At 34.5% G+C, this 22,418-nt stretch overlaps 1 protein-coding gene across 2 annotated transcripts in view; it reads left to right on the forward strand.

Annotated features, from left to right (window-relative positions):
- Nucleotides 1–22,418, forward strand: part of NRK (Nik related kinase) — a gene marked incomplete at its 5' end in the record, with an annotated part of 127,807 nt that overhangs the window by 100,043 nt on the left and 5,346 nt on the right. Inside the window, 9 exons of one of the 2 annotated variants that reach the window (XM_080795893.1) lie at nucleotides 1,531–1,867; nucleotides 5,401–5,584; nucleotides 6,041–6,196; nucleotides 9,304–9,447; nucleotides 11,976–12,134; nucleotides 16,370–16,474; nucleotides 18,084–18,226; nucleotides 18,736–18,885; nucleotides 21,831–21,990. In XM_080795893.1, the coding sequence (XP_080652019.1) occupies nucleotides 1,531–1,867; nucleotides 5,401–5,584; nucleotides 6,041–6,196; nucleotides 9,304–9,447; nucleotides 11,976–12,134; nucleotides 16,370–16,474; nucleotides 18,084–18,226; nucleotides 18,736–18,885; nucleotides 21,831–21,990 (1,538 nt within the window). The remainder of the gene's footprint in view (nucleotides 1–1,530; nucleotides 1,868–5,400; nucleotides 5,585–6,040; nucleotides 6,197–9,303; nucleotides 9,448–11,975; nucleotides 12,135–16,369; nucleotides 16,475–18,083; nucleotides 18,227–18,735; nucleotides 18,886–21,830; nucleotides 21,991–22,418) is intronic. The other variant, XM_080795894.1, reaches the window with a different exon arrangement.

Raw genomic sequence — 22,418 nt, forward strand, 5'->3', positions numbered from 1 at the left:
TTTGCACTACCAAAGTTTTAAAATTTCAGAACTGTTTGCACCTTTGTTTTACTTTCAGATTTTATTACCAAGAGGATGAATGAATTGCACTTGCATATACATAAATGATTGATTTTCAATAATAGATTTTAAATTATTTTAATGCAAAACAATTTTGAATTTTTGTATACTATATTTTATTAGTATTCAAGTATTAAGTTACTTATAACTGCCAATTATTCATGTTTCTACTAAAATTAATGTTACTGAATGATCTTACCCTCTAAAACCACAGTGAGTATATGAAATGAGGTGACAAATAGTGTGCCACTTAATAACTGTAAGAGGAAGCCCTGATATTTGCATACAAAAATCTTCAAATTTGCTGAGAAAAATGAATTGCAACCTTTATTTTTCACTTGATAATTTTAGGCTGAATTGTACTAACAGAATTATTTTTGGAATTCTGCAAACTGCTATAACTAATTTCAGTACTTAGTCAATTTTATCTTCTTACATAGCAACTGCCAGAAGTGGTAATATTTAGTGAAGTGATATTTTTGGAATGCCACCAGTTGTTTGTTATATATATAGTTCTATCTCCTGCTCTAAACAGGCCAGTGTATTCTTATTTGTATGTACATGGTTTATATTCAAACTCTTCTCAAAGAAGATTACTTAATATAGTAAATGTTCACATTTGTAGAAAAATGATTAACAGTGGGAGAATTGTTTACTTTATAATATTGAAATCCATATATTGTTTTATTAATCTTCAAATGTTATTAGGTAGATATACATGGCAGAACTGACTACAAATTATTCAACATTTTTTTCTTTTTTATCAATTAAAAAAATCTACCAGGAAATTTCATCATCAAATAAATTTGCTTTTAGGATTATCATAGGTACCTGGATATGTTGTCTTTAATGCAAAAAATCATTGTGACATTTGGTAAGGTTGTTGTTTCAGCAACTAAATAAATGACTATCTTATCTTAATGAGATCTATATTACTGAATTTCCTGGTTGTAGTAATAGAAAAATCAATGGGATTCTTTAGCAAAGTAGTTAATACACATGTTAGAGAATCAAGGCACATGTTAAAATTGACAGAAATTAAATAAATTGCAAAAAATAAGTATTCAATTATGTTGTGGTTGTGCCAGAAATATGGGCTTAATCATTTGTGTGGCTGTGAAGTTGCAAATGCATGTAGTCTATTATTTAAGCAACCCCCCCAAAATAAAACACGTTTTTGCTGCTAGCCTAACACATGTTCCTAATAAAGGATGCAAGCCGTCTTCCATCTGCAATCCATGTGCAGTCAGGAAATTGATGGTGGCTATGGTGTTAATTTAGTATTTAAGATTGACAAGATATAGGGATATTTTTCTTGTCCATAACATACCAATAGTGTTCACATAGAGCAAAAACATTCCTAGAGATAGTACATATGTATCAGATACATCCTAATTCTGTTTTATTTGCTGACTTTCAAATGTATTTTTGTTCAGTGGCTTTCTATCATTAATTGGATCTTGTTATCAGAACAAGCTATGGCAGAGATGGAAGCTGCAAGCAAGATGGTAGAGATGGAAGTGATGGTGGAGAAGAGACCTGCAGCAGCTATGGAAGTCAGAGAGTCAGTAGAGGCCATGGAGAAAATGTAGCCAGTGGGGGCAGTGTAGCCATTAGAGACCATGAAGAACTTGGAGCCAATATAGGCAATGGAAGAAGAGTTAAGGAAGTTAATGGAGGTAAGGGAATCAGTGGAACCAATGAAGAAAGTGGAGCCCTTGAACTCAGTGGAGGAGAAAATTTGTCAGAGACAGATAGTCAAGAATTGGAGAGACCAACATCCCATGACTTTGAACATCAACAGGAGGTAATGCACCGTTTGAAAAGGAGAAAAGAAAAATGAAAAGAACAATGAATTCCTCTCTTTGTAAATTTGTTTTTTTTCATGTGATATGTCACATTTTCAGTCATTTCAAATATATTTTTAACTTCTAACCCAAAGCCTTAACCATTTTAATTTATAGCTGTAGATTTTAACTTCTCATTTGGATGGTTCCTATTTATTTCCAGGGACAAAAATACATTTTTTTGTTCACCTTTATTATTCAGATTACACATTTGGGGTAGTTTCTCTTAACATATACAATTTATTTTTCTGGGAAGTTGTCATTGTAAAATGTACATAACAGAATTTTCCATCTTTACTACTTTAAGTCTACAATTCAGTGGCATTAAGCACATTCACAATGTTGTACAACCATTATTACTACTCACTTCTAGAGCTTTTTCATCATCCTAAACAATTAAATAATTAACTCCCTATTATCCCTCCTACCAGTCCCAAGTAACCTCTGTTCTACTTTCTAAGAACCTTATATATCCAGATCACACAATATTTGTCCTTTTGTGTCACATAGCATAATATTTTCAAGGTTCAACCATGTTGTAGCAAGTATCAGAATTTTCTTCCTTTTTAACGCTGAATAATATTCTATTGTATGAATATATCACATTTTGTTTATCCATTCATCTGTTGATGGGCACTTGGGTTGTTTTCACCTTTTGGCTATCATGAATAATGCTGCTGTAAACATCGGTATATAACTATGTGTTGTAGAGTGCCTGTTTTCCATTATTTGAGCTATTTGAGCTATTTACCCAGGAGTGGAATACCTAAATATAGAATTGCTAGAGTGCCATTGTTAATTCTATTTTCACTTTTTGAGGAACTATTAACACATACAGTTTAAATGTAAGTAACGTATTGTGTTAGGCAATGATTTTATCATTCAAAAAACATTACTGACTTTATAAATGGGCTTAAAATACTCAAATAGTATCCAGTTTAGACTGCATCTCATTCATAGCATTTTTAAGTTTGGCCTGATTAGATCTCAGTTCTGCCCTTAGAGATTCTATATTGTCACTAATGCTTTGTTCAGGCCTAGCTATTGATTTCATGATTGCAACCCTAAAGTCTATCTCTGACATCTTGCTTATATCTAAACTGTGGAAGGAGTCAAGATGCCCTTCAACAGATGAATGGATAAAGAAGATATGGTCATATTTACATTGGAATATTACTCAGCCATCAGAAAGGATGAATACCCATGATTTGCTTCAACATGGATGGAACTGGAGGGGATTATGTCAAGTGAAATAAGTCAAGCAGAGAAAGACAATTATCATATGGTTTCACTCACATGTGAAACATAAGGAATATCGTGGAGGACTACAGGGGAAGGGAGGGAAAACTGAATGGGAAGAGATCAGAGATGGAGACAAACCGTGAGAGACTCTGGGCTCTGGGAACCAAATCGAGGGTTACAGAAGGGAGGGGGGTGGTAACCAGGTGATGGGTATTAAGGAGGATATATGTGGTGATGAGTACTTGGTGTTATGTGCAACTAATGAATCATTGAACACTACATCAAAAACTAATGATGTACTATATGTTGGCTAACTGAACATAATTAAAAATTTTTCTAAAAGAATACTCAAATAGTTTCACAGATGCTAGATCAATAGGAATGATAGTAAAGAATATTTCCTAGAGCATATGATATTTGAACTAATTCTTGACAAATAGGGAGTATTTGGATATCTGAAAACACAGGTGAGATTCTGGACAGAGGAAATATCGATGCAATTTACTTTCCCAGCCTGCTACCTATCAACACAAACTGGCTTACAAGATGCCAAGTTCCTTCATGAATCAGTGCCTTGTGTAAGCTGTTCCCTCTGTCTATAAGGCTGTCCCCTCATGTATTCTCCGTCCCCTCATGTATTCTCTGCTTGGTTAATTAGTCATTCTCATAATCCAACTCATATATCATCTTTGACTTTTCAAGATGAAATTATATTCTCCTCCGTTATTGAGCATTTTGCCTATAGTTTCATTTTAGTACTTGTGACATAGTATTTGGTTGTTGACTTGCTTTTCTATCATACTGGATTGTGAGCTCTTAAAAGGCAGGCACTAGGAGCACCTGGGTGGCTCAGTGGGTTAAGCCTTTGCCTTTGGCTCAGGTCATGATCTCAGGGTCCTGGGATCAAGCCCCACATCAGGCTCTCTGCTCAGCAGGGAGCCTGCTTCCCCCTCACTCTCTGCCTGCCTCTCTGTCTACTTGTGATCTCCCTTTCTGTCAAATAAATAAATAAAATCTTTTTTAAAAATGTGAAAAAAAGGCAGGAACTATGTTTAATCTATTATTGATTACTTTACCCACTCACCCAATCCCAGGACCCAACCTAGGACTTGGTTTATGATAGACACAATAATTATGGAAGAAATCAATGAAGGAAGGAAACGTCCCAAATAGTTTCCAAAGGGAAAGCAGTATGAGTGGGAAAGTCTCTCTCTCTCTCCCTCTCCCACCCTCCCTCCCTACTTACCTATCATAATTAAAGACTTTAAATCAGAATGTCCCATCACAGTCTTCATACCTCCCCCAGTTATCTCCAGTGATTGCAAGGAATGTTTTTGATATTTAGGGAGTGAGCAGACATTCCTCTCATTTTAATTTGAAAGGACATGTTACCATACAACACTTTTGTGGTCAGAAAGTTCATAAAAACAAGTCTTTGACAGGCCAGCACAGTTCTCTCAATGCCAAGAATCATTGTTTAGATGCAAATAAATGCTTATCAACAGACAGGCTCACCAATAACAGTTGGTATGTTTTTCCACAAGATATGGCATCCCACATAAATTCTGTTACATTTTGTGGCTTTTATCCTTGAGTTTCTTCTGTGTAAGTTAATGGAAGCCAGCTAGATTTTCAGTGAGGCAGAGTCACACCCTTAAATTTGTGTTGATTGTTTTTTCCATCATTAGCTTTGTCATTTGACAAAGTAAAATTGATACCCCCAACTCTGGTGGTTTTTTATCTTTTCAAGTGGCTGTTTAGCATAGCGTAGCTGAACATTGACTTTAAAATCAGACTTTGGCTTCAAACTCTGGTTCCCCTACTTTATCTTTATGATTTAAATAAATTATTTAACTTCACTAAGCTTTTGTTTCCTTATAAGTAAAACGGAGATAATTACACTTACTTTTTAGGTTGTTGTTAAGGATTTTCAATTTTATGTAAATAAAATAACTAGCAGTATGCCTAGTATATAATAAAAATTTCACTAACATTAGGCCCCAAATTGCACATCTTGGGATTTTAAGCTCCCTGAATTTTTCCTTTGACATCAGTTGTTTCAATATAGGTTAGTTCTCTCTCTTCTGATAACATTGATGAATTCATCTGATAAATGTGGATTTTCAAAGCATGCAGAATTATAGATGTTAAAATTTTGCATTCTGTTTTTCAAATGACCTCTAGGCATATTGTATTTCTTTCACAGTTACTCACTGAATGAAGTCAAAATTGATTTTCGATCTTCTTTTAGGAGCCTGGTGGTAGAAGCGAGTCCTCAAATGCCATTGCCTCAGGTGCTGCACTAGCAGCACCTGGTGATGAGAATAACAGCATGGACATATCAGAAGCATCAACACAATCAGGTTTTTCTGCCAGCCACTCTTCTTCCAATGGTTCTGGGAAAGCTGCAAATGCTGACTTTGCCAGCGCCATCTGTAAGTGCATTTAATATAATCTCCAAATGCTGCAGTTTGTTCACACATTACAGTGCTTGACCACTGGTTCATGGTCTGAAAAGAATGAAATCATTCTGATATTTAATTAACATAAATTCAGATGGATACATGCTTTAAAAGATATGCTCCTTACTGAGGCTTTATGGTACCTGAATTTAAACTAGAATTGAGTAATTGAATCTCTCATCTGGATTCTCTTTTGCAATCTTATCACAGTAACTTGAAATATATTCATATTCAGAAATATATTTTAACCATCATGATTTGTGTTATTTGATGGTTTAGGAGTTATAGAAATGATATCTCCAGTAAAAATAAAATACAATAAAGGAAAAGAAACTTTTCTGGGCTGTGTCTTATTTGTGGAAACATTCAAGTACCTATGGTATATACACTAGTAATTTCTCTGAGTATCTTCCCCTTACTTCTTCACAGTGTATGCTGGATTGGTGGAAGCACCTGAGAAACCACCTAAACGACCCTCTGAAGTCAACGTTAACCCACTATATGTGTCTCCTGCATGTAAAAAACCACTAATCCACATGTATGAGAAGGAATTCACTTCCGAGATTTGCTGCGGTTCTTTGTGGGGTAAGTTTGGTTTCTTAAAACTGAGTTGTTTTTTAAAAAAATATATTTTTTATCAATGCAGCAAACTTGTGAAAAATCATAGATGTAAAACACTTATTACCACATCATTATAAAACAAATAAAAATATATATTTATAGTAGCTAATTTCCTTTTTTTTTACTGATTTACTTTCACTCAGGGCAGTTTGGTGTTTGAATTTGCACTTCCTCCCCTTTTTACTGTTTTTCTTTTTAACTTGACTTGAATAAAACATAAAATTGGACTAGGTTATGATTATTTAAAAATTTGAGCTTAGTGGGGTGTCTGGGTGGCTCAGTTGTTGGGCATCTGCCTTCAGCTTGGGTCCTGATCCCAGGAGCCTGAGATCAAGCCCCACATTGGGCTCACTGCTCAGTGGGAAGCCTGCTTCTCCCTCTCCCATTCCCCCTGCTTGTGTTCCCTCTCTCGCTATCTCTCTCTCTGTCAAATAAATAAATAAATCTTTTTAAAAAATTGAGTTTAGTATTTTTACTTTAAGATGGTGTGTAGCACTTAATAACTAATGAGGTATTACAGGACATATTTCTGTATGTTCTTGTTTTTAAATAATCTTGTGGATTTGTGGAGAAAGTTCTTTCAATAATGTCTCTTTTTTAATGTTTCAAGTTCTTATCTAAACTCTAGTTAGTTAACATACAGTGTAATATTAGTTTCAGGAAGAGAATTTAGTGATTTATCACTTATATATAATACCCGGTGCTCGTCACAATTGCCCTCCTTAATGCCCATCACCCATTTAACCCAGCCCACTACCACCTTCTGTTAAGGAACCTTCAGTTTGTTCTGTCTCTTTTATGGTTTGCCTCCCTCTCTTTCTTTTTCATCCCCTTATGTTCATCTGTTTTTTTTTTCTTAAATTTCACAAATGAGTGAAATCATATGATATTTATCTTTCTCTGACTGAATTATTTCACTTGGCATAATACTCTCAAGCTCCGACTACATCATTGCAAATGGCAAGATTTCATTATTTTTGATGGATGAGTAATATTCCTGTGTGTGTGTGTGTGTGTGTGTGTGTGTGTGTGTGTGTGTTTATACCACTTCTTTATCCATTCCTTGGTCAATGGACGCTTGGGCTATATCCATAATTTGGCTATTGTTGATAATGCTGCTATAAACATTGAGGTGCATGTATGTGCATTCAAGGGGTTGAATTAGTATGTTTATATTCTTTGGGTGCATTCAAGGGGTTGAATTAGTATGTTTATATTGTATGTTTACATATATATAAAACATATATATTTACATATATGTATATATGTATACATGTATAAACATGTATACATGTATAAACATGTGTATATATACATATATATTTACATATATATTTACATATATATAAACATACATAGTATGTTTACATATATATGTAAACATATATAGTATGTTTAGTATGTTTATATTCTTTGGGTAAATACCAAGTCATGCCATTGCTGGATCATAGGGTAGTTCTAGTTTTAACTTTTTATGGAACCTCCATACTGTTTTCTAGAGTGGTTGCACCAGACTGCATTCCCACCAACAGTAATAAGAGGGTTCCCCTTTCACCAAATCCTCACCAACATCTGTTATTTCCTGTGTTGTTAATTTTAGCCATTCTGACAGGTGTGAGGTGGTATCTTATTGTAGTTTGATTTGTATTTCCCTGATGATGAGTGACATTGAGTATATTTTCATGTGTCTATTAGCCATCTGTATGACCTTTGATAATATCTTAACTTTGATGGATTTTTTTCAGTCCTTTACTCTAGAAGAATTATAACCCTATTAGTAGGGCTCAGACAATATTTTACCTCAAGCCAGTGTGAATCATAAATGAAACAGAATAAATAAATGGGAGGGAAGAAATTCAAAATAAATGCCAACCTCTGACTTGCAATTTCATAGATTTTGCTTACTGCATGTTTGAACAGAAGACAGAATTTTAAATTAAAAATAGAGCAGTGTAGCAAACATTATAGCTATATGATTGAATAACTTAGAAAAAAACATGTTACCATCAAAGTTAATGTATTGTGTCAGGTAACAAGAAAGCAGAGTTTACCGCATTATCATTTCAGTCCAGCAACTACCCAGAGATCTAATTAATGTCTAATAATTCATTTTTATAACTTGTGGTTTTGTATTTTGAAAAATAAAAGATTGCAGTCAAAATTGACTGTATTTCCCCCTCCCTCTATGATTCCTCTTTGGGAGTAAATGCAATTCCTAAATCTGCCACAAGCCTTTATTTAGAGAGCTGGTAAAGGACAGAATAGAAAAATGAAAGCAGAGACACTTGTCTTTTCTCCTTATATCTTTGAAATACAAATAGTCTCCAAGTAAAAGGAAAACACTGAAGTGCTCTCCATTATATTACTTGGCTAAGTTTTTCCTATGTCTCAGGTTATGGGGAAGACTCCCACAGTGGTTTGAAGTGTATTATAATTTAGCTTAATCTTCTATTTCAGCCCTCTCATTCAATCTTTTAACGGTGTTTATATTTGAATAAATAGAGCCAGCAGACAAAGAATAGAATGTAGGGATTTAGATACATAAAAGTAGGAATTACTTTCACAGGTATTTTGCAATGTAAGTTTTTTAATATATGCATGAACAGACTCACCCAATTTAAAAATAATTTTCATATAATTACTGTAAAAGCATTAAACCCTTAGTTATAATTAGGAATGAGGAATCAACCGAATTGAATTCTTCATATTCACTAGACATCCTTTATGTTTAATGGTAATTTTCAAAAAGGTTGATTGATTTTTATAAAGTTTAGGATTCTGCTAAAGGGTGGTGAGATATTTATAAAGTTCTCCTTTTGAGATGCCACACCAGGCACCAGCCAGTACAAATATTGCCAGAAGTTATTGTCTTCTAAATTTTAATGTATTTCAGAGAAATTTGTTTTGTTGGTAGAGTTCATTGTTACACAGTATGAGGGTAACATTAGCCTAAAGTGATATGTTATCTTTGCACAGACCAGCGCACTGTAATTGCAAAAGTACTAATATAAATTCAATTATAAAAATATAATCTGAGCTAATATAGCACCTTTCTTTTTATATGCAAACAGGAGTGAATTTGCTGTTGGGAACCCGATCTAATCTGTATCTGATGGACAGAAGTGGAAAGGCAGACATCATTAAACTGATAAAGCGAAGACCATTCCGTCAGATTCAAGTTGTAGAGCCACTCAATTTGCTGATTACCATCTCCGGTTTGTTTAAGAACTAAAATTAGCTAAGTAATTATGTAGATTAATTAGGTTCCAAACTAGGCTAAAGACTTTCTTAGGTAAAAGTATTCATAGGAAAGCACTTTAAATATAATCTTAAATTGGGACACCAAACTTCCCTATTTATGTTTTCTTATCTATTTATAGCTTATTTTTTTATTCTGTTCAGTTAACCACTGTATAGTACATCATTAGTTTTTGAGGTAGTGTTCAAAGATTCCTAAGTTACTCATAACACCCAGTGCTCATCGTAATACATGCCCTCTTTAATATCCATAACCCTGCTACCCCTTCCCTTCACACCCTTCCTCTGTGAAACCTTCAGTTTGTTTCCTGGGGTCCATAGTCTTTCATGGTTCATCTCCTTCTCTGATTTTTCCCCCTTCAGATTTCCCTTCTTTCCCCTATGGTCTTCCGTACTAATGCTTATATTCCACATATGAGTGAAACCATATGATAATTGTCTTTCTTTGCTTCATTTACTTCACTTAGCATAATCTCCTCCAGTTCCACCCATGTCGATGCAAATGGTGGGTATTCATCCGTTCCGATGGCTGAGTAATATTCCATTGTATATACAAACCACATCTTCTTTACCCATTCATCTGGTGAAAGATATCTCAGCTCCTTCCACAGATTGGCTGTTGTGGCCATTGCTGCTATGCACATTGGGTGCATGTGCCCCTTCTTTTCACTACATCTGTGTCTTTGGAGTAAATACCTTGTAGTACAATTGCTGGGTCATTCTATTTACAGTTTAAACTAACTTCTCACTCTCCTTTGGTGTCTGGATATTTGATTGTGATGCACCTCACCTAGGTTATTTGATAAGAGAAAAAAACATGTCATTTACATCTTTCAGGTCTTTTCTGAGTATCCACCTGCAATTTTACAACTCACAACTTCACCCACCCATGTGCAGATGACCACATCCATCATATACTTTCTTGTAATGTGCCAGAAACAACAAAGAACAAAGTAGACAATAACTGGATAAAAATGAAACTCTGTTGTCCCTGACAGCACCGTATCATGAGTACCTACAGACAGGATTAGTAACGAGAATGAATACCCTAAGACCTCCACCTTCCTCCCACATAGTAATTGAACTTCTTAGTTTTGGTCAGCCAGAACCTGAATCTCTGAATACGAGAGAGCAAATCAACAGATGTTAATCATAATTGTCATTAGTAAACATTACCTGGTATTAGAAAACATTAGTACTGAAGTCAACTATAGGCAAAAGACAACTGACAAAAGGATAGAAAAAGTTTAAAAAATGGTTTAACTATAGAATAAAATGATGCTAATTTAAAGTGATTTATACGTGTTTGCATGTTTCCTGTCTATACCTAATAGCTATATGGCACATTAATTAATGATTATGTGTATACCTAAAAATTATTAACTTTGCTTTAAGTTTTGGTTAGGGAAGAAAATCCTCTATAGATATGCTAAAGCTTCATGATTTTTTATCATGTTTCATTTTCATTCATTTATAATTGTTTGAGGTACACAGATGTAATATTTAGATTTTGAAAACATCTGGGTGGCTTAGAGACTGCACATCTGGATAAAATCTCTTTAATTTTTATCCAGCTTTCTCTAACCCAAATTTGCCCTTTTTAATGCTTAAATTTTTGTCAAATGTGGATTATTTTTGCATCAAATAACACTGAGAACATCAGTGTAGAAAGATACCTAATAGTTTAGAGTGCAAATTTATTCTACCACTTAAGATTAGAATGGAAATACACATAGATGTCTGAATTCTAATTTTGCTTTAAAAATGTTATGTAAAAACATACATAAAATTAATCATATAAGTAATAATCTTATTGTTGAGTCTAGAAATTTTGTAACAATAAACTGTAAAAAATGAATACAAAGTTACTACGTATGAAAACAAACGTGTAATTCGATGGCTTGTTTTTCCTGAAGGAACTGTAAGAATTTGCTGGGGTTTACAATAGAAAATTAGCAACAAAGATAAATTTGATTGAGAAAAAAATAGTAAAGCTTTATTTTTTAAGTGTGATGGAATGAAAGAGCACAAAAAGACCCTTCCCACTAGTCCTGTATTCCTAAAAGTCAAATACATCAGTCGTCCGTCTCATACATACGTACTACCAAGAACAGCTTCTGGGTCTCCGAATCCCAGAGGGATCATGACTTAGATAAAAGCCAAAGTATAAATGAATGGATGGTAATTCTGTTGCTGTACCATGGCAGTCTTATCCTGTCCCAAAGAAGTATTTTACTTCTCTTCAGACAGGCACATAGGTAGCTGATAGACATTTTGACTATCTCTTGGAAGTGAGAGACTAAGAAAGACTTTGCTATCATATTTAAAAACTCCGAAGGGAAGAACCTAGTAGTGTAGTTTTTTCTAAAAGTGCTTTCTACTTTAATGAGAATATTTAGTTAAAAGGACCAAATACATTTATTGTTTTGTTTTTCTAATATATGAAAAAATAGACTGAATAAAAACACTCCATCTTATCTATCAGGCCATAAGAACAGACTTAGGGTGTATCATTTGACCTGGCTGAGGAACAAGATTTTGAATGATGATCCAGAAAGTAAAAGAAGACAAGAGGAAATGCTAAAGACAGAGGAAGCCTGCAAAGCTATTGATAAGTTGACAGGATGTGAACACTTCAGTGTCCGTAAGTCCCATTTTATGTTTACTATAGCTATATAAAGTTTGCTTTCTTTCGGTAAGTGAAGTATATTATTGTGAGAGGCAAAGTAGATAATGAAAATAATTTGCAACTTCCTATACAAAAATGAGTGAATTTCACTGAAACAATTTCCAGGTCCTCAATGCCACATCATAGTTGTTGAGAAAATATCGTTTAACTTAAAAAACTATTGAAGTTTGGTTTACTTTCTTACCTTTCTCCCCTTCCCAGTCACTCTCATTGTCCAGATAAACTGATACTTCTTTCTTGCTTTATATAACTCCAACCATATAAATATTCTTGATGCATCTTCAATAACCTGCAAGGAGATTCATATGATATTATCTTTCCTTGGAACAGCTGTAAAATAGAATTACATAATAATTCCATTTTCTTAAATTGGAAAATTTATCTTAATAGTGACCAGGAAGCTTTGCAATGAATCCAAAAGAAAATTCTTCTGTGGTCTACTGGCTCTTGCTCCCACTGTCAATATTCATGAGTATAATAATTGCTATGTATTTTCTGTCTGATTAGTGTTTTTTCTTATGTCCTATCTGTTTACAACCATTCACTACAAAATGAAGTCACAGCTCCATGGTCTCAGAATCCATCTCTCATTTGTCAACAACTAGAAAGTGTTATTATCCCATTCTATTCTGTTTCTGAAGCAAATCCCCTCTATTACCAGCCTTTGTTTTCTTCTTTCCTATTCATTAATTATCCCTTCAGACAGAGCCACTGGCATAGGTAAGAGATAGTTAGAATCACATAATATGAGTTTTAGCAGGTTATTGTTATTCTGACTGATCATTTTTGTTTTGCATATAGGGGCTTTTCCAGAATAGATTTCTGCATCTGTGTTTATAAGTACTCATACACCATTAAAAGGAGAAATGAGTACCCAAACAAACCAGGAATTAAATAAATACTCTACTTTCTTCTAGTTTTATGTATCACTGCTCTCCTCCAAATCATATATATTTTGTAGCCAAAGGTGAAAGAGATCCCCAGATGTTAAACAAGGAGTTTATGTAGCAGAACTGCCTGCCTCTTATTAACTTGTAATTTTTTTAATTCAATAAGAGTTTACAAAAATGAATTACAATAATATTTTGCAAATCTGTGTTCTTGCAAGGAGATGGACTAGTTAAGATGTGCTTTCCTGGCTGTCCCCATTCTAACCTTCCCCAACTCTCATAACAACCAGAAACCTTTGTCTACTGGCAGGTGAAACAATAGCATCTTCGTACAGTAAGACAGCCATGTACCATACTTGCGTGGTGTTTTCATAGCCTTTCAAGATCCATAAAATAATTGATTGACACCAATTATTGCCATGTATTAAAATTATAGGAAATGTTTGTTTAACAGAAAATGTCTTTGCTTGTTGGAGGTTAATTAATCATGCTTCTTTGACCGGCTTGGGAATAGCGTAAAAGAGAAAGATAAAATAACTAGAATCAGAGAGAGATAGAGAATATGAATAAGAGAAGGGGGATATAAAGAGAAGCCTTATATTTGGTCTCTGATGAAATCTGACTAGAAAGGACAGAAGCAATGTTCCTGCCAAGGAAGAAGGGTTTTGGTACAAAATATAAATCGAGCAAGTAAGCCAACATATTCCATAAGAATCAGAAAGTCTATATGAGAGAAAGCATATACTTCTTATTCTTTTTTCTCTTTTCTTTTTAAAAAACACCTGCATTGGAATAATTTATATATCAAAAATGTACCCATTTAGAAGTGTACAATCAATGGTTTTTAGTATGATTATGGAGTTGTGTAACCATTATCATAATCCCATATTCATTATCCCAAAAAGAACCCCCATAGCCATTAGCAATCACTCCACATTCCACCCCTCTTAACATTCACCTTATTCTCCTCACAGTCCTAAATATCCACTGATCTACTTTCCTTTGCTCTATTTTTTTTTCTTTTCTGGACAGTTTATTTAAATGGAATCATATATGGTCTTTGTGATAGACTTCTGTCACTTAGTATAACCTTTTCAAGGTTCATGCATGCTATGGCCTGTATCAGTACTTGCTTTTTACTGCTGAATAGTGTTGCATTGCATAGATACACCTTTTTTTCATACAATTTCTATATATCCATTGTTTATATATTTTCCTTTCTCTTGGATAGTACTGCCACACTTGGATAGTAATGCCACACTATGCCATTTTACATTGCCATAAGTATGGAGACTCCATTTTCTCTTCATCCTTCATCTTTGCCAACATTTGTAGATGTCGTCTTTTGATTCTAGGTATCTAAGTGGGTGTGAAGTGGCATCTTATTGTAGTATTGATTTATATTTCCCTGATAGCTAATGTTGTCAAGTATGTATGTATGCATGTATGTGTCTTCTATCATCTATCTATCTATCTATCTATCTATCATATTTTTGTTATTGAGTTGTAAGCATTCTATATATTCTGGATCCTAGGATCCAGATCAGATCCTAGGATCCTTATCAGATATATGATTTTCAAATATTTTCTCCCACTTCATAGGTTGTCTTTTCATTTTCTTGACAGTGTCTTTTGATACCCCCAAATTTTAGTTTGGATAAAACCCAATTTATATTTTTTTTCTCTTGCTGCTTATGCTTTTCGTGTTAAATATCAAAATCCATTGCCATGAATATCTATCCCTATATATGCCATGAATATCTATCCCTATATATGCTTCTCAGAGTTTTATAGTTTTAGAACTTTGACCCTTAGGTCTTTGACCCTTCTGAATTAGTTGCTGTATATGGTGTGAGGTAAGAGGTTCAACTTACTCTTTTGTACGTGGATATTCAGTTGTCCCAGTGCCATTTGTTGAAAAGAGTATTCTTTCCCAACTGAATGGTCAGGATACCCATTGACCATAAATGTATGGGTTTATTTGCAGACTCCCAGTTCTAGTCTGTTGATCTATGCGTTTATCCTTATCTCAGGACGACACTCTTTTGATTACTGTAGCTTGTAGTAAGTTTTGAATTTGGGAAGTATGAGTCATCCAACTTTGTTTTTCTTTTTTCACAATTATTTTGGCTATTTGGGGCCTCTTCCAATTCCATGTGAATTTTAGGATCAACATTTACCTTTCTGCATAAGAGGCCATTGGATTTTAGTAGCAATTGCATTGAATCCTTAAATCATTTCGGATAATACTCTCCTGTTTTTGAAATACAGATATTTTTATTATTTTATTTATTTAGTGACTTAAAGAAACAGTGATTTATTTTTTTCTCATAAGTCTTTGAGCTGACCAGGGCTCAGCTGAATTTTTTTAATATAGTTGATACCTAATGTTATGTTAGTTTCAGGTGTAAAACATAGTGCTTCAAATTCTGTGTGTTATGCTGTGTTCATCACAAGTGGAGTTAACATCTGTCGCCATACAACGTTATTATAATATCACTTATCGTATTCCCTATGTTGTACCTTTTATTTCCATGATTTATTCATTCCCTAACTGGAGACTTATACCTCCCACTCCCCTTCACCCATTTTGCCCATCCTCCACATGCTTTCCTTCTGGTAACTATCAGTTTGATTTCTGTATTTATAGGTCTGATTCTTTTTGTTTGTTTATTCATTTTGCTTTTTAGATTACACATGAAGTCATAAGTATTTGTCTTTCTCAGTGTGACTTATTTCACTTAGCAGAATACCCTCTAGATGGGGCGCCTGGGTGGCTCAGTTGGTTAAAGCTTTTACCTTCAGCTCAGGTCATGATCCCAGGGTCCTGGGATCAAGCCCCGCATCGGACTCTCTGCTTAGCAGGAAGCCTGCTTCCTCCTCTCTCTCTCTGCTGCCTCTCTGCCTACTTGTGATCGCTGTCTGTCAAATAAATAAATAAAATCTTTTAAAAAAGAATACCCTCTAGGTTCATCCATGTATTGGCCTCTTAACAATGTTAAGTCTACCCAACCATTAACAGGAAATCTTTCCATTAATTTAAGTCTTCTTTAATTCCCTTCAACAACGTTCTGTAGTTTTCAGTGTATAGAGTGCTCTTGAAGGCTAATACATACACTTCACAAGACTAGATAGTTTTGTCACCTTTTGGGGGGCATCAAATCATAAGTAAATAGCTTTTCTAAAAATATATGATCTGCACTCTCATGTTGTAGTTATATTTTTCATGACTAACACAAATACTACAGTGTTCTTGTTAACTCTGTGGCATTGTTACTTCTTTGTACTTTATCATTGTAGTTCAGCATGAAGAAACAACATATATTGCAATTGCTTTGAAATCATCAATTCACCTTTATGCTTGGGCACCAAAGTCCTTCGATGAAAGCACTGCTATTAAAGTAAGTGGTCTCCTTCTTCTTTGGATCATATGGTTTTTCTTTTGAGAAATTGTAAACAGAACAATATTTTGAAATATAGTAGCAAAAATGTATGCCATTCTTCTACAGTTAATGTAATGTGACTATACCATGTCAATAATTATCATTTAACCCTTTATTAGATAATTCACAGGCACCACAGCAAGGGAGAATGTGAGGGAAATCCCTGATCCCTCCCCTTAAAGGACCTCCCTACCAGCTCCTCACTCCCAATTCCTGTAGTCAACATGAAGACCTTCTCTTCTAGAGCCCCAAACACAGCCTTTCGGTGCCACCCCAATGACTTGAAGCTAAGAAAGTCCCTGTTCTCTCTTAGTGGGGGGTGGAGAGCAGAGGGAAGGTAAGGAAAGGTGTGGCAATGGTAGAAGGAGGAGCCCCATTGGAAGAGGAATGAGGGAAGAGAAAGCCTTTGCTCTAATTACCTGGGCTACAATAGATGGGAGTGGGGAGGAAAGGGAAGGGCGGGTCTATATTTCTTCCAAGCTGGAACTCTAAATACATTTCTCTCCAGAACTATTACAAGGAATGGTGGTTAGGCTTATTTGGATTACCAGTAATATTTCCACCTTTATTATGGTTTAACTGAACTTCTCTGGATCAGCCTCTTAAGGTAACCAGTTGGTGTCCCAAACATTTAAGTTGCTAATGACTTTTTAATCTCATCTCATAAACTGGGGATTCTTTTTATCTTTATTATTTTTAATAATACTCCAGAATTCTATGTCAATAGGATTATTTTGTGTTTATTCCATAACAGTGAGGACTGATTAATGAACTGGGAGCATTATATAGAGTCCAGTAACTCCTAATCTGGAGTGTACCTCAGAATCATCTGGAGCATTTGTTAAAAGTTTAGATGTCAGACCTAACCTCAGGCTGAATTAGTAGGTCTGGAGTGTGGCCTGGGAATCTATATTTTTAGCAAATGTTCCAGTTGGCTTTGAACTAGCTGGTCCATGGACAAGTTTTTGCAAAGCACTGATTAAGGACACGTCACGATAGACTCCAGCAAGGTATTTATGATATATTTTTGTATCTTAGGTCAAGGTCTGCTTACATGGTATATTTTGCAGCCAAAACATCACATGTATGCAATAAAGATGGACTAATTTTTATGACTACCTTTCTATGTCTATTTGTACAATAAATATGTTCTTTTGTAAATAGCACAGACTGCAATATAGACAGTCTGTGTCTGACACAAATTATATCTCTGATCTGATCTCCCTAAATTGGGCCTTGGGTCAGCTCTCCGTATTTGGATATGGGTTTGTTCTTGGCTGTCTGCTGATTGGTCAGAGCTGCCTGATATGGAGCTGGAAAATAAGATAAGTACCAACAGTCTGTCTAGATTGATACACAGTTTCTGGTCTAAGTCCTCCCTCCAGTTCTTGAATCTCACCTCATGACTACAATATGGTGAATCCTGTGATGTCCAGTCCTCTACTGTGACCTGAACTTGGCAATGAATCCTGTTTGGCTTTTTGTTTCCTTGGACTAGGAACCATAGGAGCCTAGAGTACATCCAGTCTATGGTAGGTTAACATGTCTGGCCTTTTTCATTCCCTACCAAGTATGCATTGATCAATCAGCAGACTCTGAAGGAGACTACATGTCCTATGAAGCCTATATACGAATACTGGCAAAAATACAGGCAGCTGATCCAGCGAACCGGTTTAAGAGACCAGATGAGCTCCTTCATTTGCTGAAGCTCAAGGCAAGGAATTTAAAGACAACAAACAGAGTGATGAGCCATACAAGGTTCTTATGATCATTGGAGATCCGGCCTTTGAAGGGAAACTCAAAATTTAGAACCTGAATATAATTATGTTTTTTTTAAAGGCTGTATTTATTTATTTGACAGAGAGAGACACAGCAAGAGAGGGAACACAAGCAGGGGGAGTGGGAGAGGGAGAAGCAGGCTCCCACTGAGCAAGGAGCCTGATGTGGGCCTCAATCCCAGGATCCTGGGATCATGACCTGAGCCGAAGGCAGATGCTTAACGACTGAGCCACCCAAGCACCCTATAGAACCTGAATATAATTATGTTCTTGTGGTAGTAACAGACCTAAGAAAAAGTTATACTACATAGTCTAAATATATTGTGTAATTTAAAGAATCAACCAGGGTTTTATAAACCTGTTAAACAAAAGAGCAGGGGGAAGTTTTGCCTTAGTCAGAGTGTCATTTTTGGCCTTTTGGCCATATTTGGTTTTATATCTACAGGTGTTTCCAACAGCTGGTCATAAGCCAGTGACAGTTGACCTGGCTATTGGTACTGAAAAAAGACTAAAGATTTTCTTCAGCTCAGCAGATGGATATCACATCATTGATGCAGAATCTGAGGTTATGTCTGATATGACTCTGCCAAATAACGTAAGATCCCTAGAAATTATTGTACACCATGATTTGAGTTTTTCCTATTGTCAAAACTCTTAAAGGTTTAAAAATATGGTTATTAATATCTGTACTGGAAGTGAAACCTAAAAGGTAAGTATAGAGTGTCAGAAAGTAGTAAGGGATAAGCAGAATTGACTGATGGTTTCTTAGTCCAGACAGCTGAGTCTATTCTTCAGATAGATTTTGTTTGTCTGGCACAGTTTTTTGGTTTGTTTTTAAATGAATTGAGTGTACACCTAAAAATCTGGACTTCTGTTGATGAAACATCTGGCCATTATTACTAGCTGGCCATTATCAACTGGAAATGATTCATGCCTGCCCCCTTTTATTTAATTTTTTTTTATGCCTGCCCTCTTTTGGATGGACTATATACTACACATTGCGTATCCATTCACCTTTATATATTTATAATAACCAGTCTTAATAGATGAGTGAGTTTGCAATCTTTCCTTTCAGTCTTTCTGCACCCTATAATACATAAACAGATTCTTTAAAAATTACACCAGTATTGCAGCATTATCATCCTCCTTCTTATCCAAATTGTAGAACTTTAACCATGATATATAGCAAATTATCATAAAGTGTTCTCTTATAGTATCAATTATGGTTAGACTTTCTGATCAAAGGTTTCAGCATTTTAAAAGCTAATGCACTTCAGCTCTTAACTTTTAAATGATTATAAATAATAATTCTATGGCACAATATCTAAAATATGGATAATTATAAAAATAGTATATATATATATATATCATTTATATAAGGTTCGAACATAATACCCCATATACACATGCACCATACAAAATATAATTCTACTGTGTCTCAGATTTGATGGTAGCAATGATGTTTGTTTTATGGAAAATGATGTTTAAAAGAAAGGGCTGAACCAGCAAACCCCTCTTCACCCTTTTTTAATTCCCCAGTTTGTTTACAACTAAAATTTCAGGAGTTTAGCATTATATAAAGTCAAGAAGAAAACTTTTAAGTACTTTAAATCACTGTAGTAATGTGATATTTTGCATAGCTTTCAGATTGTCTCATAAATCTCTGACAAATTACATAGAGCAATTGTCAAACAATTGGTGGAAACATTAAAAAAATTTATATTAACAATACAATTAACTCATAATTCATATTAACAATACAATTAACTCATAATTCAGTTGTCATCTATGAGCATATAGAAATCACCCTGTTTATAATGTAGAAAATGTTTAACTGAGCCCAGCCAAAGCCCCTTAGATATGAGTTCAGATTAATATTAATATAAATATTATAATACTTTTTAGTGGGAGTGTTCCATAGCTTCCTGCATCTTATTTTTTTATGTAAGGGCAGATAACCTTTATTTTGAAGCTAGTTCCATATTAAACATTGCAATATTGGTCCAAGTTTATACTTATTTGAAACATCACTCAAGAAGATTACACTCTGTGTTCCACTTGATTATTAAGCAAGGAGAATTATTTCCTTTTGAAGCAATCAGTTCATTATCACAGAAGCAAGAATGAGAAATCGGTTTTTAAAAAAAAATATTTTCTGACCTAATTAGGATAACTTAAGTATATTCAAAAATAATATTTTTAGCTAAATGCCCCAGTGTCCTGACCCATTAAAAGAGAAAGAACTCTAATAAAAGGGAGGGAAGTGTCTTCTGAAACAGAATGTACTAAAAATGATATTTTTCCAAGAGTGCCAGATTACAAAACCTGTAATGCTACAAGGGAGCCAACCTGTAATGCTACAAGGGAGCCATGTGTGCTAAAGAATATCTAGTTACTGCTGGAATCATCTGAGAAACAAGGAATTACCTCTGGGGCTTTCTGGATTTGCAACAGTCCAGCTTTTTCTAAACAGATTCTTTTTGAGGCAACCTTTTTCTTGCAATTTCTTTTTCTCTCTTCCTTCATCTCTTTTCTGATTCAATTGCTCATGCAAGTGCCCAGGGAACGTATTAAAATTGCTTTTTGCCTCTGGATCCCCATTTTAGTTTTAAGGATTGTTGTTGCTGAGACATGGCCTCAAGCACTTGGCCTGAGTACGCTGGGTTTGGCAAGTATAGTTTCTGACCTTTTTTTCTTGTAACTCGCTAATTTAGAGAAATAATAAAGGAATGTAATTGTTAATTTCTCAGGGAAATACTATTGATACGGCAATTTCTGTAGCTTAAGTAAATTTTGTCATACTGTTTTATGCATCATAAAATTTACAAATTCTTATATATTTCTTAGTATTTGATATTATGTCACCTAATACAGCTCTGTATTTATATATTGAAGACATTTAGTGATTTATAAATTAGATTTAAAAGCCTGCATTTTTTGTGAAGGGAGAATGACTTATATTTCAAGTAGTGTTAAATATTTTAAAGTTGCCCCTTGTAAACATTTTAAGCTCAAGCTATTTTTTAAAAGATTTTATTTATTTATTTGACAGAAAGATAGAGAGCACAAGGCACCCCAAGCTCAAGCTATTTTTAAGTTAATTTTCTATTTCTGATTTAAATGAATTGGGTAAACAATGCTTGTGTATTTGTTAGTTGGTTCGCATATTCATCGCTGAATTATTCATTAATGTGCTGAAATGAATCTGAAGTCCCACTCTGTAACAAGTAATGTTTCTTCTATCATTATACACATTTTGTTAAATTTCAACAAATTTTTCTCTGTTGGAAATGTATCTCTGTTTTATTCAAAGTTTTCTCCTAAATATAAAGGACACTATTAATCAGTAATGGCTTTATGACATAGGAAAAGCTCTTTTCAAGTGTTGGATAACATGTTATTTAATATTACTATAGAAGTTTCTCTTCCTCCCTGCACTTCAAATTCTTTTTTGGTCTTTATTGCTCAGCCAAGCTGCTTCAGTTAAAGTAGTAGTAATAAAATGTTGGACATATAAATCTTTATGAAACATAATTCCAGACCCTGGAAATCATTATACCACAGAATATCATCATTTTACCTGATTCCTTGGGAATTGGCATGATGCTCACTTTCAATGCTGAAGCCCTTTCTATGGAAGCAAATGAACAACTCTTCAAGAAGATCCTTGAAGTGTGGAAAGACATACCATCTTCAGTAGGTATGTACAAAAGCTTTTCTCTTTTATATGATCTCAGAGAAAGTTCTGTTTTCTGAAATATCATATTTTCTCAAGGCATATCAGGTTAATTTAGGATACTGTATACTTATTCCCTTAGTAAGATGTGTATGTTCACCATATGTTTAATAAACTCACAAGGCTACCACAAAGAGATTAATTTTGACTGTCTTAGTTGTTCATGTGAAATAATAATATAATTAAACTAGGGAAGGAATTCCCTTCCACAATAATTTGTAATTTTATAACTCCCTTTGCTTACACATTTTATGCAGATGTTGGAAATGCTCATTCCCTCACCCTGATCTTTGGGGTTTACCTTTATCTTAGGAGACTGCCAAATAATCATAAAAGAAGAGCAGAATATTTCTACTTCATATAGTAAATAGTGTTTTATTTAGAGAGTGAAG

The sequence above is a fragment of the Martes martes genome, assembly GCF_963455335.1.
Source record: "Martes martes genome assembly, chromosome: X".
NCBI classification, from domain to species: domain Eukaryota; kingdom Metazoa; phylum Chordata; class Mammalia; order Carnivora; family Mustelidae; genus Martes; species Martes martes.